The 17,676-nt window shown below is 40.0% G+C and overlaps 1 protein-coding gene across 2 annotated transcripts; it reads left to right on the top strand.

The window, feature by feature from the left end:
* Window positions 1-5: 5 nt before the first annotated feature.
* LOC135528244 (F-box only protein 6-like) lies at window positions 6-17,618 on the top strand. Of its 2 annotated transcripts, none has more exons than XM_064957192.1 (6): window positions 6-104; window positions 7,686-7,947; window positions 8,048-8,153; window positions 12,488-12,583; window positions 12,681-12,816; window positions 14,646-17,618. In XM_064957192.1, exons 1-6 carry the CDS (start codon window positions 30-32, stop codon window positions 14,790-14,792), a joined length of 822 nt encoding a protein of 273 aa, XP_064813264.1. In that variant the 5' UTR covers window positions 6-29; the 3' UTR covers window positions 14,793-17,618. The 2 variants fall into 2 exon arrangements, with proteins under 2 accessions (XP_064813264.1, XP_064813265.1); XM_064957193.1 differs by lacking the exon at window positions 6-104 and adding an exon at window positions 440-534.
* The last annotated feature ends 58 nt before the right edge of the window (window positions 17,619-17,676 follow it).

Genomic DNA, 17,676 nt, shown 5'->3' with positions numbered 1-17,676 from the left:
TAACGTTAGATGTACACCACTTTTTCGGTATGAAGAGGATAACAAAGTGGGGTAAATTATATAAAACACGCAACGATTCGGACTCAAGTTCGGTCCTGGAAAACGTAAGTAAACCCTAGCACAATAATGGACTAAAGGATCCTAACGTTAATCCTTCTATTCAAAGAACCTTAGTTAACTACATGTTCTGTTTAGAGGCGAATTGGCTGACACTGACAGCCACATACGGTACGGTTCTAGCAACAAAACCCTATACTTTTATATTACATCAAAATAATTTCACAATATATGTAGCCGAACGTATTTTGTTGTGACATCGCGTCCGTCTTTCATTGCGTCACTGAGATATAAGATAACTGGAGACTGTCCAAGATGTCCGACCGTTTTCAACATAATCTACCCATTTTCGCATCCGTCAGAGAGGAAGAGGCGAAGCGAGAGGGGTGACTGGGGCAAAAATCTGTCTTCTCACACGGCAGCGTTATTTCGTTTCTTTCGCTAGGTCAACGAGTGTCAAATTTGGTCAACAAAAATGTAAGGGATTATTTGCTACGTGAGTTTTTTTTGTGTGTTGATATAAGGACACGTGACATACCAGCAACTTTGAGAAAACAAATTTTATTTTGGAGTTGTCTCTAATTCATGACATGAGGCTAGCATAGCATCTATCAGCATTGAATACAGACGGTTGACGTCAACACCCCTCATCAAATATATATACAAATAAATTACAATAACGAGATCTATCCACCAATCCAAAGAAAGGACTAGGCTGGAGGTTGACAGCCCGCGGCTCTGCTCTGTGGACAACGAATCCCATTGTTAGGGTGGCGACATAGTTTTATTATCAAGTTTGGTAACATTTGCCCATCTATTTATTTTGAGTTTCAATGAGTTGTAAAAATGTCTCAGAACTCTGCTGAATTCCCCCATTTGAAGGTCAGCTACGTTTACCTCGGCTACTTAACGTTACTAGCTCGGTATTTGAAGTTACATTATCATTGGTAGTGTATTATCAGGTAAACGCATATTCTTATTCATTTCTCAAATATTTATTAGCTAATCATTCAGTCGAATACGCTATGCTACAGCCATTGAATCTGTCTTTGAGCGTTAATGGCTAGATCTGTCCACGACATTGTTATTATATTGTTCAATCTTGAAATGCAAGGGCAAGTGTTATTAATCAGTGACTGAAACTTTGCGTTACGTGACATTTACTTCCTGGACTTGGAGAGCGCTCAAAGCATTGTAGAATGCCTCTCTGAATAACGGGGCGTGGTTCAGTCTTAACCGCTTTGGGGAAAAGGAAGACGCGGTTTACATATTCCAACTTCCCATGCGCACAAGGAGTAGCGCTACCCCCCAAAATGGTAGACATTGCAGTTCGCAAATAATATGTGCTTCTCTTCCTTGCGGCAGTCAAGTCATTCCTTAAAGAGTCGTTCACAATCTAGTCAGGTTGCAGCTGCAGCTAGACCTTGTTTCAAAGGTATCATGAAATAATCTTACTTGTGGGCCTAGCAATCACATATGTACATTGTTTGAAGCACACTTTTGTAAGTCTGTCACACATGACAGCTCTAATAAGTCCCCTATGGTGAAGGAGAGTCTTACAGGCTGACTACACCGCTTGCAAAATACATTTAGAAATCTATGTTGTTCAATATTTGCATCCCCCACTGCTCGCGAGCACCAACGAGCGTCTGCGTTGCCAAGGGCTAAAATAGAAATCAGTTCTATTTCTGACTCAGATCGCGCTGCAAGTCCTGCCTCTCCCATCTCCTCATTGGTTTATAGAAGCAGGTACCCACGTGCCATTTCCTCATTGGTTATACCCACGTGGGTGGCTGAAAGACAACTGAGGTCGGTGGTGGTAATGCACCTAATTTATGAAAGTTGCCAATCGCAATATAAAGTCGAGAAGAAAAAGCCTGGAAGGAGGAGAGAAGACTAGAAAGGATTCGGTTGACCATTTTGTGTGTGGATTAATTGTCAGAGTAGAGGACCTTGTGCATTTCAGGTAAAATAACAACTCGATGTTTATATCCCAGAACAAATTAGCTAGCAAGTGCAAGCTAGCTAGCTAAATTGACATGCATGTTTTATGCTTTTCAGCCTGTCCCCAAATTAATGTAATTGGTTCAGAGTTTGTTTTGATATTTTAACCTACATGTCGTGATCACGTTTGGTGTGGGGGGACAAAATAAATGTATGCACGATGGCGCACGCGCGCAGCCGGTTTGGGTTCTGTGTTACGTTTTTAGTTCATTGTTTGGCGGACACGGGGGTCCTGAGCACTCTGGGCATTACTGAATCAAATGATTGAAATTTGTCAAGATTTGTTCATTTGACTAAGTTGAAAATACCGAAGTCAGTAAAGTCGAACTTCCCATCACTACTATCTAGCTTGCTTCGTTCTGCAATGAGCCACTGTTTACAGATGGCTCGTTGCGGATGCTTCGTAGCCTGGAGTCTATATTCATTATTCTGATTCTGTTGCAAAACCTTTAGTCTTTTCGTCTGTTGCTAAACGTTTTGCAACAGAAACAAATGCTCTTCAACATGAATTAAAAGCTGTTGGGTTCTTAAACAGAAGTTGTAGTTCATTTTAATTCTATGGTTTCCACCCGTTGCCATTCCAATCAGAATAGTCTACAATGTTTGTTTGGCTCAAGCTGCACATCTATAAATGATTGATTCTTCCATGCACTAACGTGGAATGAAGTCTGCAGGGTTCCTCCCAACAGAGCCTCCCGAGTGGCGCAGCGGTCTCCATCATAGTGCTTGAGGCGTCACTACAGACCCAGGTTCGATCCCGCAGAATTGGCCCAATGTCTTACGGGTTCAGGCCAGGGTTTGCCTGGCCGGGATGTCCTTGTCCCATCGCGCTCAAGCGACTCCTTGTGGCGGGACGGGCACATGCGCACTGACTTTGTCATCAGTTGTGCTGTGTTTCCTCCGACACGTTGGTGAGGCTGGGTTAAGCGAGCGATGTGTCAAGATGCAGTGCAGTTTGGCAGGGTCATGTTTCGGGGGATGCATGGCTCTTGACCTTCTCCTCTCCTGAGTGTGTACGGGAGTTGCAGCGATGGGACAAGATTGTAACTATCCATTTGGATATCAAGAAAAAGGGGGTACATTTTATTTATTTTAAGTTAAAAAGAACAAAACAGAACTCAGAGTTTGGAGTGAACGGTTTCTTTTGCAAAACATTTTGCAACAGAATCGGTGTAATGAATACACCCCCGGCATCCTTGATCATCCAACACTAAACTATTTACTTTCACCAAAATAATGTTTCCCATCAACAGAGGCGTATCCAAGATCTCTAAGAACATTACTTACAATTCATTGGTTTGAATGTGTCGTTCGCTGTCAAATAAGCGTTTAAAACATGTTTTTGTCCAGGGTCTCCCATTTTCCGTCTGTGGACTACCATTGAAGAAAATATGAGACCCTGGATAAAAATGTTTTATATGCTTATTGGATAGCGAGTGAAACATTCAACCCAACAAATTGTAACTATTGTTCCGAGAGATATTGGATCTGCCTCTGAAGGGAAATGTTGTTTTGGTGAAACCGAATAGTATAGGTTTGGTTGCTCAAGGGCACCAGGCTACAGAAGCTTCCACAAGATATAAGTAACTGACAAAATAAAGGAAAAACCAACATGTGTATTTTTTGCGTTAAAATAAGCCTAATGATCTGCCAATGATGTTTTAGCTTGGTAAGATTTTTTTTTGAAGTGAATTATCACTCAATATAAGATATTTAGACTTGCTTAGATTTCACTTTTTGCAGTGTACAGCCCTCATTTTTTTGTAAAGAAGTGGAAATGAAAGATGAATCTCTTGTGTAGTTTTATCACCGTACTTACACCATTTTCTAATGTGAGAGAAATTGTATCAAATATTTCTATGAAAAGTCCAGACTGGGCTTAATGGGTACTGAATGTACCCTTTTAGCCCATGGAGGTTCCAAATAAGCCCACCTCTTAAATAATCATTTTGAATTCATCTCCAAATGTTGAAAATGTATAAACTGACATTTCTTATGTAAGCGTAAATTCTAATCATCTCCCTTAAGGTTATAAAAATCAATTGATCATTACTGTGGCGTTCATAACAAGGGGTGACCAATCGTATCCGCAGAGATCAATTTGGGCCCAGGCTTTTGTTCTTGCCAACCAGTAGACACCTGATTAATCTCATTGCAGACTTCAATCAAGGCATGGAGAGGCAGTCTTTAGTAATTATGCCCCCAGCCTCTGGAATAGTCACCCAGAGAACCTGTGGGGGACTGAAACTGTGGACATATTTAAAACAGATCTTAAAACACAGCTTTTTAGTTTGTTTGTCCTTTTTAGTCTTTCCGTTTTTATTGTTCTTTTGTTTTCTCTCCTTGTGTAGTAAATATTTAGTGAAGTGCATTGTGTTGCATTCCATGTCTGTACTGTATAAATAATGCTTGATTTGAAGACTCTAATCAAATCTGCACAAAGACCATAACACACAACTTTTTAATTAATTATCTGAAAGCTGGTTCACGTTTTCTGTACCATTATTCTTGTTCATTAGTTCAACTCGTTTCCTAAAGCCTGTCAGAAAACATTTTAAAATCCCTCTCTATATTACAAAGGTACATGTGGTGAAACAACAAGTAGAAACTCCTGTATGAATGAGGGACAACAATATGACAATGCCCCGGGTGTGAATGAGTAGTTGTCCAATAGTCATCTTGTACCACATTTGTTTCCATTTTTGTTCACTACTTTTAAGGTCTTCTATTCCTGATATCCTTCAACCCTGATCCTCTTCTCTCTCTGCATGAATGTCTACCTGTCCACTCCAAATACCTCGGAGAGAGTTTTTCATCTTGGTAAACAAACCGTTGGACAGATGCAGAACTATAGTTTGAGTATTTTATTTTAAAACAACTTAAATCCTAATTATGCTCAGTTTTTTTTTAAATGTTAGGGATATCAACACACTATTCTCATGTGTTTCAATGCATAATGGGCTTAATGTTACAGAAGTGATTTATGGTGAAAAAGACAGAATAGCAACATTTACTCTCAAGTATTTGGAAACCAATGGTCTGTGGTATAAATGTACACTATATACTACAATATTTGTATTGATCCATATTCATTTCCTTTCTGTATAGAGGGGGTATTTTTGTGCTATTGAACACTAGAAGACCCAAGTGAGCCATTTTTTAAAGTTAAATACCCATCTGTTCCATTTAACCTACATGTGTTGTAATTATTTCTATATTATAAACAGAATTTGTGTTTTATAAGCAGTTTTTTAAATAATAACCACTGTTCCATGCGCGCCACACGTGCTCACGCTGCAACCGATAGCCTACAGTAACATATAAACTAATAATAAAACATCTAATTGGCTTAAAATAAAAACTGGAATGGTGATATGAACTGGTTGAAACCATTAAAGGAAAAATCCACTCAAACAAATGTCTTTTTTTTCATTATGAATTTTGCATCATCATAATTTAGAGGTCGACCGATTACGATTTTTCAACGCCGATAACGATTTACTGGCAGACCAAAAAAAGCTGATGCCAATTTAAATACATTTTAAATAAATATATATATATATATTTGTACTGATGACAGTTACAACAATACTGAATGAACACTTTTTATTTTAACTTAATGTAATAGATAAATAAAAATCAATTTAGTCTCAAATAAATAATGAAACATGTTCAATTTGGTTTAAATAATGCAAAAATATTATGGAGAAACATGTTGGAGAAGAAAGTAAAAGTGCAATATGTGCCGTGTCAAAGCTAACGTTTAAGTTCCTTGCGCAGAACATGAGAACTTATGAAAGCTGGTGGTTCCTTTTTAACATGAGTCTTCAATATTCCCAGGTAAGAAGTTTTAGGTTGTAGTTTATTATAGGACTATTTCTCTCTATACCATTTGTATTTCATATACCTTTGACTATTGGATGTTCTATTAGGTACTTTAGTTGTGCCAGGCTAATCTCAGGAGTCATAAACAGCGCAATGCTTGAAACACATCGAAGAGCTGCTGGCAAACGCAGGAAAGTGCTGTTTGAATGAATGCTTACGAGCCTGCTGCTGCCTACCACCGCTCAGACTGCTCTATCAAATGTCAAATCATAGGCTTAATTATAATATAATAAACACAGAAATACGAGCCTTATGTCATTAATATGGTCAAACCCGGAAACTATCATTTCGAAAACAAAACGTTTATTCTTTCACTGAAATACGGAAGGAACTGTTCCGTATTTTCTCGAACAGGTGGCATCCATACGTCTAAATATTGCTGTTACATTGCACATCCTTCAATGTTATGTCATAATTGTGTAACATTCTGGCAAATGAATTACAGTCTTTGTTAGGAAGAAAAGGTCTTCACACAATTCGCAACTAGCCAGGCATCCCAAACTGCTGCATACACCCTGACTTTGCTTGCACAGAACGCAAGAGAAGGGACACAATTTCCCTAGTTAAAAGAAATTCATGTCAGGAGGCAATATTAACTAAATATGCAGGTTCATAAAAAAAAAACTTGTGTATTGATTTTAAGAAAGGCATTGATGTTTATGGTTAGGTACATCGCTTTTTTTCGCGAATGCGCTTGTTAAATCATCACCCGTTTGCGAAGTAGGCTGCGATTCGATGATAAATTAACAGACACCCTATTGATTATATGCAACACAGGACAAGCTAGATAACTACACATGGTTGATGATATTTATAGTTTCAAGATTGTTTTTTATAAGATAAGTTTAATGCTAGCTCGCAACTTACCTTGGCTCCTTGCTGCACTCGCGTAACAGGTGGTCAGCCTGCCACGCATTCTCCTCGTGTAGTGCAATGTAATCGGCGTCCAAAAATGCAGAATACCGATTGATATGAAGACTTGAAATCGGCCCTAATTAATTGGCCATGCCGATTAATCGGTCGACCTCTAGTAGGCCTAGATAGGTACACTTATGATTCATAATGATGTGGCAAGTGACGCTTTGCTTCTTGAAAGTCCAATATCTTGGAAACTTGACTGCTGACATGCAAAACATTTTAGGTACTTGAATTAGTTGTTTTTTTTTAGTTTCCCTTTAAATAGCAGAAAATGTAATAATTGTTTGCCTGTTATTTGAATCCAAAGATGGAAGTGGGTTTAATAGTGCAAGTGTACCTATCTAGGCTCCTGCAGGGTTGGGGTTATTTGCACAAATTAAATTCTCTCTCCTTGTACATTCCAATAATTCAATTCCCAATTCAACATTATCCCTAACTATTCAATCAATTCCCTCCGGCTTTCAGGCTGACTATGTCACTGTTCAGACAGCTTAGCTATCCTGGAAATATAGAAATACAAGTTGAAATGATTGCAAATCCTGATTGCAAATCATTGCAAATCCTGTCTATGTGCATTAATTCCCTTAACTGGGACATTTTTAAATACTGAATTTAAAGTTGATTCCCAAGGTTTAATGTTTTTAAAATGGTCTAATGCAATTTAATTCCAATTCCATAACTTTAAAGATTGTTGACATTTTTAATTGAATTCAAGAATTGAATTGGAATTTCCAATTCAATTGGAATTGACACCAAACCTGTTTGTACATCATTTGTCTAAAGTCTCCCATGTCAACAAAAACATCCATTCTCTTCTCCAGTTCAATGGCAAGCTACCTATGCTCCCTCTGGAAGTCTTGGAGGAGATACTGCTGAATGTACATCCACACCAGGTGGTGTGTGTCTGTCGACTGGTCTGTCATGAGTGGAAAGAAGTAGTAGATAGTGATTCTCTTTGGAGAGAGAGGTGCCGAAGAGAGGGATACCAGACACATGATGCCACTAAACTACCTGAAGACTGGCGTTTATTTTACTTCTTGTGTAAGAAGAGACGTAATCTTATCAAAAACCCCGCAGCAGAGGGTAAGAGTCGAGACCAGACAAATTTCTAAATTCTCTACGTTGGGGTGGGGATCCTGTCGTGAACTCCAGAACCAACAATTCAAATCCCTCTTTTCTCCAGATAAATTCAATGGCTGGCAGATCATGAAGAATGGAGGGGATCAATGGAACATAGAGTCAGGGGACCTTAATAACACGGTCACAAAATACTTTGTGACTTCTTACGCGTGAGTATATGGTAAAGTATTATCACAATTATGGTGAGAAGACCTTGACTTGGCCCCACTTTGTTTCACTACCACATTGTTACTCATTCACGTCCAAGGACCTTACAGTGCCTTCAGAATGTATTCTTACCCCTTGACTTATTGCACATTTTGTTGTGTTACAGCCGGAATTCAATATGGATTAAATGGATTTTATTTATCTCACCCAGCTACAAACAATACCCTTTAATGACAAAGTGAAAACTTGTTTTTAGACATTTTTGCAAATGTATTGAAGATGAAATACCGAAATCTAATTTACAAAAGTATTCACACCCCTGAGTCAATACATGATTGAATCACCTTTGGCTGTGGTTACAGCAGTGAGTCTTTCTGGGTAAGAGCTTTGCACAACTGGATTGTAAAATATTTGCCCACTTTTCTTTCAAAAAGTCTTCAAGCTCTGTCAAATTGTTTGTTGATCATTGCGAGATAACCATTTTCATGTCTTGCCATAGAGTTTCAAGCAGATTTAAGTCAAAACTGTAACTTGGCCACTCCATAAGACTCACTGTCTTCTTGGTAAGAAACTCCAGTGTAGATTTGGCCTTGTATTTTAGGTTATTCTCCTGCTGAAAGGTGAATTAATCTCCCAGTGTCTGGAGGAAAGCAGTGAACCAAGTTTGCCGCTAGGATTTTGCCTGTGCTTATCTCCATTCCATTTCTAGTATTGTTGAGTAACTACAATGTTGTTGATCCATCTTTAGTTTTCTCCTATCACAGCCATTACACTCTAACTGTTGTAAATTCACCATTGCCTTCATGGTGAAATCCCCGAGTTCCTCTCCAGCAACTGAGTTATGAAGGACGCCTTTATCTTTGTATTGGCTGGGTGTATTGATACACCGTCCAAAGTGTAATTAATAACTTCACCATGCTCAAAGGGATATTCAATGTCTGCTTATATTTACCAATACAATCTACCAATAGGTGCCCTGATTTGCAAGGCATTGGAATACCCTGGTCTTTGTGGTTGAATCTGTATTTGAAATTCAACTGTTCAACTGAAGGGCCTTACAAATATTTGTATGTGTGTGTTATAGTGATGAGCGAGTCATTCAAAATTCATGTTGAACACTTATTGCATACAGAATAAGTCCACGCAACTTATTTATGCGACTGTTTAATCAGATTTTTACTCCTGAACATATTTAGGCTTGCCATGACAAAGGGGTTTAATATTTATTTACTCAGGACATTTCAGCTTTGTATTAATTTGTGAATTAAAAAAAGAATTCCACTTTAACATTATGGGATATTATGTGTAGACAATCCATTCCCAATACCCCATAATGAAAAAGCAAAAACAGATTTTTAGATTTTTTTGCAAATTTATTAAAATAAAAAACGCATCACATTTACATTAGTATTCAGACACTTTACTCAGTACTTTCTCGAAGCACCTTTGGCAGCAATTACAGCCTCGAGTCTTCTTGGGTATGACACTACAAGCTTGGCACATCTGTATTTGGGGAGTTTCTCCCATTCTTCTCTGCAGATCCTCTCAAGCTCTGTCAGGTTAGATGAGGAGCGTCGCTGCACAGCTATTTTATGATCTCTCCAGAGATGTTCGATCGGGTTCAAGTCCGGGCCCTGGCTGGGCCACTCAAGGACATTCAGAGACTTGTCCCGAAGCCACTCCTGCGTTGTATTGCCTGTGTGTTTCAGGGTTGCTTAAGTTTTCATCAAGGATCTCTCTGTGCTTTGCTCCTTTCATCTTTCCCTTGATCCCTGCCACTTAACATCCCCACAGCATGATGCTGCTTCCACCATGCTATACCGTAGGGATGGTATTGGTAAGGTGGTGAGTGGTGCCTGGTTTCCTCCAGACGTGACGGTTGGCATTCAGGCGAAACAGTTTAATCTTGATTTCATAAGACCAGAGACTCTTGTTTCTCATGGTTAGAGTCCTTTAGGTGCCTTTAGGTGCCAAACTACATGTGTCTTTTTACTGAGGAGTGGCTTCCGTCTGGTCACACTACCATATAGGCCTGATTTGCTGGGGTGCTGCAGAGATAGTTGTCCTTCTGGAAGGTTCTCCCATCTACACAGAGGAATTTTGGAGCTCTGTCAGAGTGACCATCGGGTACTCGGTCACCTCCCTGACCAAGGTTCTTCTCCCCCAATTGCTCAGTTTGGCCGGGCGGTGGTTCCAAACTTCTTCCATTTAAGAATGATGGAGGCCATTGTGTTCTGGGGACCTTCAATGCTGCAGACATGTTTTGGTACCCTTCCTCAGATCTGTGCCTCGACAAAATCCTGTCTCGGAGTTCTGCGGACAGTTCCTTCGGCATCACGGCTTGGTTCTTGCTCTGCCAGGCACTGTCAAATGTGGGACCTTATATAGACAGGTGTGCCTTTCCAAGTCATGTCCAATCAAATGAATTTACCACAGGTGGATTCCAATCAAGTAATAGAAACCTCTCAAGGATGATCAATGGAAACAAGATTCCACCTAAGCTCAATTTCGGGTCTCATAGCAATTTCTACAAACCTGTTTTCACTTTGTCATTATGGGGTATTGTGTAGATTGAGGAAAGAATATACTTATTCTAAAATTGAGTAAGGCTGTAATGTAACAATGTGAAAAAAGTGAAGGTCTGAATGCACTGTACAGTATGCAATGGGGAATTCTATAAAAATAAACAATTAAAGGGCAAACGATTCACACAATGAATATGCGAGAATTGGAGGGAGACAGTGGAGCACTTTCTGGAGAGCCGAGTGCAGACATTCTGGAGAGGGATGTCTATATCTTCCCCACTGACCCCCTCCCCTTCTTATTGTCTCAACATTTTAAATTCTACTCGAGATGCATTGTCTTCACATTTTAGATGCTTTTCGCTAACATCCGCAACTCAATAATCAGCTAGACCTATTGCCATGTGCTCTGTCCAAATTGCTGGCATCCAAAATAGGCATAGGCCTATGCACTTGTGATTTGAAACACTCCACAGCTATTTAAAAATAAATAATTCTAAGCTAATGATCATCTGTGGCGACGTCAAGCTCTGTGGTGAAGTATTTTATTTAGATAAGAGTAATTATATAATTTAGGTTAAGCCAGCATCCGGACAGTGAACTGTGCATCCACCAACTTTCCTTTCTATTTGCAAGTGGTTGAAACCAGAGATCTGTATATATTGACGAGATGCTCATGTCTACGCCCTAACAATGGAATTCATTGTCCCAAAGGCAGGAATGCAGGCGACACGCTTAGGTCTGCATATTTGCCAACAGAAACACATTGGCTTTATTCAGGACAGATTACGGCAATGGTGAGGCCTCTCGCTTCGCCTCTTCCTCTCTGCTGAAACAGCGCCCCTATGTCTTACTATATGTTGCCCATGTATGTGATGCTGTCTGGCCAGACAAAGTATGACATGCCATACTCCTTTTGTCCAGAGCATCAGATACATATATGGTCTACAAATACAGAGAGAGAGGGGCGCTGTTTCGCTTGATGGTTTCAGAGAGGAAGAGGCGAAGCGAGAAGGCTCACCAAAATCTGTCACCCAGATGCATCTTTCTGTCAGCGCACATCTCGGTCAAATAAATGATCAATCTTTTATTTGGATGGACAAGGAGGTATGGTAGGTTGGACCAGGCCTAGGGCTTGCCCATAATGCCGGCCCTGCTTGCGGTACATTTCTGGAAACACAGGTTCCTTATCTTTCATATCAATGAGAAATAATTTACAAAAAAAATAAGTTGATTTACTACACACGTTTTTCTACAGGTATAGAGTTAGTGTTCTCACACAGCCAAATCTCCATGTTACATTGCTTGTTTATGGAAGATAGAGGGAAGACTGACTGCCACCTGGTTTACTTAGCTATCTAGCGTGCTCAGTGCACCAAGGGGGCATGTTTCGAAAACCGGTTTGAAAGTGCTGATTATTGACTTCTAAACGATAATATCGATATCTTGACTCCCAAGTATCGATTTTGAAATGTATTTTTTGGGTTAGGTACAGTAGTGTTAGCTAACGCTAGTTGGCTGTACCTGTACCAGAAATCCAGTATTCTTCATCCTATTGCTTGTTCTTCATCTTTTTTTAAAGTGAGCCAACCTTGTTTTCAGCACTTTTCTCATGCTCTCTTGTGTCTTTGTAGCAGACATAATAGTGAACAATATGTTTGGAACATTAAATCGCAATAAAATCACAGTATCACATTATCGAATCGTAATACAATATGTATTACGATTCTATATGCATTCCCAGCCCTAGTTACTTCCTATCATTCATGGTAAATGGCTTGGCTGTGTGTCCTGTTGTCTTTGGTTCATCTCAGGACCTGCATGAAGTCTCAGCTGATTGACTTGGAGGAAGAGGGTTACAGGCCTTCTTTAATGGATGCCTTTCAGCCTGCCATAGTAATATCTGACTGGTGAGAAGAATATTACAATATTGCTGTTCACTGTCTGCTACTCTGCTTGTCAGAGGAATAGTACTGTATAACTTGTATGTTTGTGTGTCCATATCAGGTATGCTCCACGCTGGGACTGTGGCTCTGAATATGAGATCTGTGTTGAGTTGCTAAATCAAAAGAAGAAGCCAATTAGGAAGTTTAGTCCAGATGCTGTCATCTTTCAACAGTGGAATGATCAGAAATGGAATCAGGTAAAACCGTCAGACTATAAGTAAAATAACGTTTTATTGGTCGCATATACATATTTAGCAGATGTTTTTGCGGATGTAGCAATGCTTGTGTTCCTATCTCCAACAGTGCATTAATATCTAACAATACACAACAATCTAAAAGTTAAAGAATGGAATTAAGAAATATAGAACCAGTAATGTAGGGTGTATGTATGTACATACACAAGCTTCCCACAATAAGTTGGGTGAATTTTGGCCCATTCTTCCTGACAGAGCTGGTGTAACTGAATCAGGTTTGTAGGCCTCTTTGCACGCACACGCTTTTTCAGTTCTGCCCATAAATTTTCTATTGGATGGGGTCAGGGCTTTGTGATGGCCACTCCAATACCTTGACTTTGTTGTCCTTGAGCCATTTTGCCACAACTTTGGAAGTATTTTTTTTTTCTTATTTTATTTTACTAGGCAAGTCAGTTAAGAACAAATTCTTATTTTCAATGACGGCCTAGGAACAGTGGGTTAACTGCCTGTTCAATATATACATATCATTTTCCTTTCCTCGTGATGCCATTTATTTTGTGATGTGCACCAGTCCGTCCTGCAGCAATGCACCCCCACAACATGATGCTGCCAACCCCGTGCTTCACGGTTGGGATGATGTTCTTTGGCTTGCAAGCCTCCCCCTTTTTCCTCCGAACATAGTGATGGTCATTATGTTTGTTCTATTTTTGTTTCATCAGACCAGAGGACATTTCTCCAAAAAGTACGATCTTTGTCCCCATGTGCAGTAGCAAACCGTAGACTGGCTTTTCTATGGCGGTTTTGGAGCAGTGGCTTCATCCTTGCTGAGTGGCCTTTCAGATTATGTCGATATAGGACTCGTTTTTCTGTGGATATAGATACTTTTGTACCTGTTTCCTCCAGCATCTTCACAAGGTCCTTTGCAGTTGTTCTGGGATTGATTTGCACTTTTCGCACCAAAGTACATTCATCTCTAGGAGACAGAACGCGTCTCCTTCCTGAGCGGTATGACGACTGCGTGGTCCCATGGTGTTCATACTTGCGTACTATTCTTTGTACAGATGAACGTGGTACCTTCAGGCGTTTTGGAAATTGCTCACAAAGATGAACCAGACTTGTGGAGGTCTACAATAATTTTTCTGAGGTCTTGGCTGATTTAAAAAAAAAATAATTATGATGATGTCAAGCAAAGAGGCACTGAGTTTGAAGGTAGGCCTTGAAATACATCCACAGGTACACCTCCATTTGACTCATGATGTCAATTAGCCTATCAGTAGTTTCTAAAGCCATGACATTTTCTGGAATTTTCCAAGCTGTTTAAAGGCACAGTCAACTTAGTATATGTGAACTTCTGACCCACTGGAATTGTGATACAGTGAAATAATCTGTCTAAACAGTTGTTGAAAAAATTACTTGCGTCATGCACAAAGTTGATGTCCTAACCGACTTGCCAAAACTATAGTTTGTTAACAAGAAATTTGTGGAGTGGTTAAAAAAACTAATTGTAATGACTCCCACCTAAGTGTATGTAGACTTCCAACTTCAACTGGTATGGATGGATGGATGGATGGATGGATGGATGGATGGATGGATGGATGGATAGTATATGTACAGCAATAGTCAAGTAGGAAAGCTTTGACTAGTATATACATATGAACTGGGTAAAACAGTACGTGAACATTAAAGTATAAGATAATCATCAATATACATGGGTCTGTGAGTTGAGTATGCATAAACAATGTGATTTCTTGTTTTGTGTTCTTCTAAGATGTTATGTGGGATATACATTGTCAGTGATTGTGTTGCAAGTTCTGACTTCTTCAATGTTTCAGATGACTCATGTGTTCAAGAATTATGGACCAGGAGTGCGATACATCCGATTCATTCATGGGGGAAAGGACACTCAGTTCTGGGCCGGCTGGTATGGAATAAGGGTCACCAACAGTAGCGTCGAGATCTGCCCATCAGTGGACAGATAGCTTTCGGGGTGTTGCCAACCTCTCAAGAGGTTACATGTGAACGTTGTGCCTACTTGAAAGCTTTACTTTAGCATCTGAAATCTCCCTTAGAATACTTTTGTGTATACCTTGTTTCAGCTTTTCTGTCTTGGGCAATATGTTGTTTCTCTGTTGATATAGTCTATTTTGGCTGTAGAATATATAATTTGTGTCCATCTCTGAATTGTACAGACCAATACAAATATGCACTGTATATGCTTGGAATACATTGAAGCCATAAAGACAGACAGACCAAGGAGAGAAAGGAAAGTGCTAACTTGAATGTAATTTCGTATGTATATAAACGTCTGACCCACTTTGACAAATGCCACACTAAACGTTTGCAATCTTTTGGTTGAACTCACCTACTTTTCTTAACATGTATAAGAATGTAATTGTTAACATGTACAGTGCCAGTCAAAAGTTTGGACACACCTACTCATTCCAGCTTTTTAATTATTTTGTACATTGTTGAATAATAGTGAAGACATCAAACTATGAAATAGCACATATCGAATCATGTAACAACCAAATAACGTGTAAACTAAATCTAATGTATTTGAGATTCTTCAAAGTAGCCACCCTTTGCCTTGAAGACAGCTTTGCACACTCTTGGAATTCTCTCAACCAGCTTCATGCATTTCAATTAACAGGTGTGCCTTGTTAATTTGTAAGGGCCTCCCGGGTGGCGCTGTGCCACCAGAGACTCTGGGTTCGCACCCTGGCTCTGTCGCAGCCGGCCGCGACCGGGAGGTCTTTGGGGCGACGCACATTTGGCCTAGCATCGTCCGGGTTAGGGAGGGTTTGGCCAGTAGGGATATCCTTGTCTCATCGCGCACTAGCAACACCTGTGGCTGGCCGGGCGCAGTGCACGCTAACCAGGTCGCTAGGTGTTTCTTCTTTCCTTCCGGGTTGGATGCGCGCTGTGTTAAGAAGCAATGCGGCTTGGTTGGATTGTTTCGGAGGACGCGTGGCTTTCGACCTTCGTCTCTCCCGAGCCCATACAGGAGTTGTAGCGATGAGACAAAATAGTAGTTACTAACAATTGGATACCACGAGAAAAGGGGGTATAAAATAAAAAAGTGAATTTGTGGAATTTCTTTCCATAATGCGTTTGAGACAATTAGTTGTGCTGTGACAAGGTAAGGATTGTGTGTTGTAAAAGCCCAAATCTGTATTATGGCAAGAACAGCTCAAATAAGCAAAGAGTAACTACAGTCCATCATTACTTGTGATTTTTGGTTCCAACTACTGTGTGAGACTCAGAGTAGGTGAACGGGTGATATCTGCATGTGTGGTTCCCACAGTGAAGCATGGAGGAGGAGGTGTGGAGGTGCTTTGCTGGTGACACTGATTTATTTAGAATTTAAGGCACACTTAACCAGCATGGCTACCACAGCATTCTGCAGTGATACGCAAAGTATAATTTGTTTATCAACAGGACAATGACTCAACACACCTCCAGGCTGTGTAAGGGCTACTTGACCAAGAAGGAGAGTGATGGAATGCTGCATCAGATGACCTGCCCTCCTCCCAATTGAGATGGTTTGGGATGAGTTGGAAAAGCAGCCAACAAGTGCTCAACATATGTGGGAACACCAACACTGTTGGAAAAGCATTCCAGATGAAGCTGGTTGAGAGAATGCCAAGAGTGCGCAAAGCTGTTAAAGTAAAGGGTGGCTACTTTTGAAGAATATAAAATATATTTTGTTTTGTTTAACACTTTTTTGGTTATCACATGATTCCATATTTTATTTCGTAGTGTTGACGTCTTCACTATTAATCTACAATGTAGAAAATAAAAAACCTTGACTGCTACTGTATATTGAGAAAATACACAGATTGCATGGTGCACTGCATAAGGATAAGGATATACAGTGCATTCGGAAAGTATTCAGACATAGAAATGTTTCCAAATGTAGATTTTGTTTTAAACATACCTCATGTAAATAAGTATTGAGGCATTTTGCTATGATGTTCAAAATTGAGCTCCGGTGCATCCTGTTTCCAGTGATCATCCTTGAGATGTTTCTACAACTTGATTGGAGTCCACCTGCGGTAAATTCAATTGATTGGACATGATTTGGAAAGGCACACGCCTATCTATATAAGGTCCCACAGTTCACAGTGCATGTCAGAGCAAAAACCAAGACATGAGGTTGAAGGAATTGTCTGAAGAGCTCCGAGACAGGATTGTGTCATGGCACAGATCTGGGGAAGGGCACCAAAACATTTCTGCAGCATTGAAGGTCCTCGAGAACACAGTGGCCTCCATTCTTAAATGCAATAGTACAGAGAGATCCTTGATGAAAACCTGCTCCAGAGCGCTCAGGACCTCAGACTGGGGGGCGAAGACAACCAAAACAACGCAGGAGTGGCTTTGTGACAAGTTTTTGAATGTCCTTGAACGGCCCAGCCAGAGCCTGGACTTGAACCCGATAGAACATAAAATCGCTGTGCAGCGACGCTCTCCATCCAACCTGACAGGATCTGCAGAGAAGAATGGGAGAAACTCCCCAAATACAGGTGTGCCAAACTTGTCATAACCAAGAAGACTCGAGGCTGTAATCGCTGCCAAAGATTGAGGGGGGGGACTGGGACGATTTAAACCATTTTAGAATAAGGCTGTAACGTAACAATGTGGGAAAAGTCAAGGGGTCTGATTACTTTCCAAATGCATGAAGATTGTGTTTGAACCTGTAATACATTAAAATAAAGTATGCCAATTTGGTTATGTACTGCTATCATGTGGAAATGACTTTTCATGCTTTGTCTCTTGAGGTAATAAATACATTTAAGTGTACTGTCCTTATTGTATCTTCAACTACTGTAGGGTGATTTTAATCAACTTTGCAATACGGACAAT

This window comes from Oncorhynchus masou, chromosome 33, assembly GCF_036934945.1.
Source record: "Oncorhynchus masou masou isolate Uvic2021 chromosome 33, UVic_Omas_1.1, whole genome shotgun sequence".
Classification (NCBI taxonomy): domain Eukaryota; kingdom Metazoa; phylum Chordata; class Actinopteri; order Salmoniformes; family Salmonidae; genus Oncorhynchus; species Oncorhynchus masou.
This window is presented reverse-complemented; position numbering and strand designations above follow the sequence as displayed.

Bases quoted from the DNA above. Each gene is read 5' to 3' on its own strand.
- LOC135528244 (XM_064957192.1), top strand. From the start codon at position 30: ATGAAGAGGATAACAAAGTGGGGTAAATTATATAAAACACGCAACGAT. The intron at 12,584-12,680 runs GTGAGAAGAATA...TGTCCATATCAG, and splicing joins GCCATAGTAATATCTGACTG to GTATGCTCCACGCTGGGACT. The intron at 12,817-14,645 runs GTAAAACCGTCA...TCAATGTTTCAG, and splicing joins ATGATCAGAAATGGAATCAG to ATGACTCATGTGTTCAAGAA.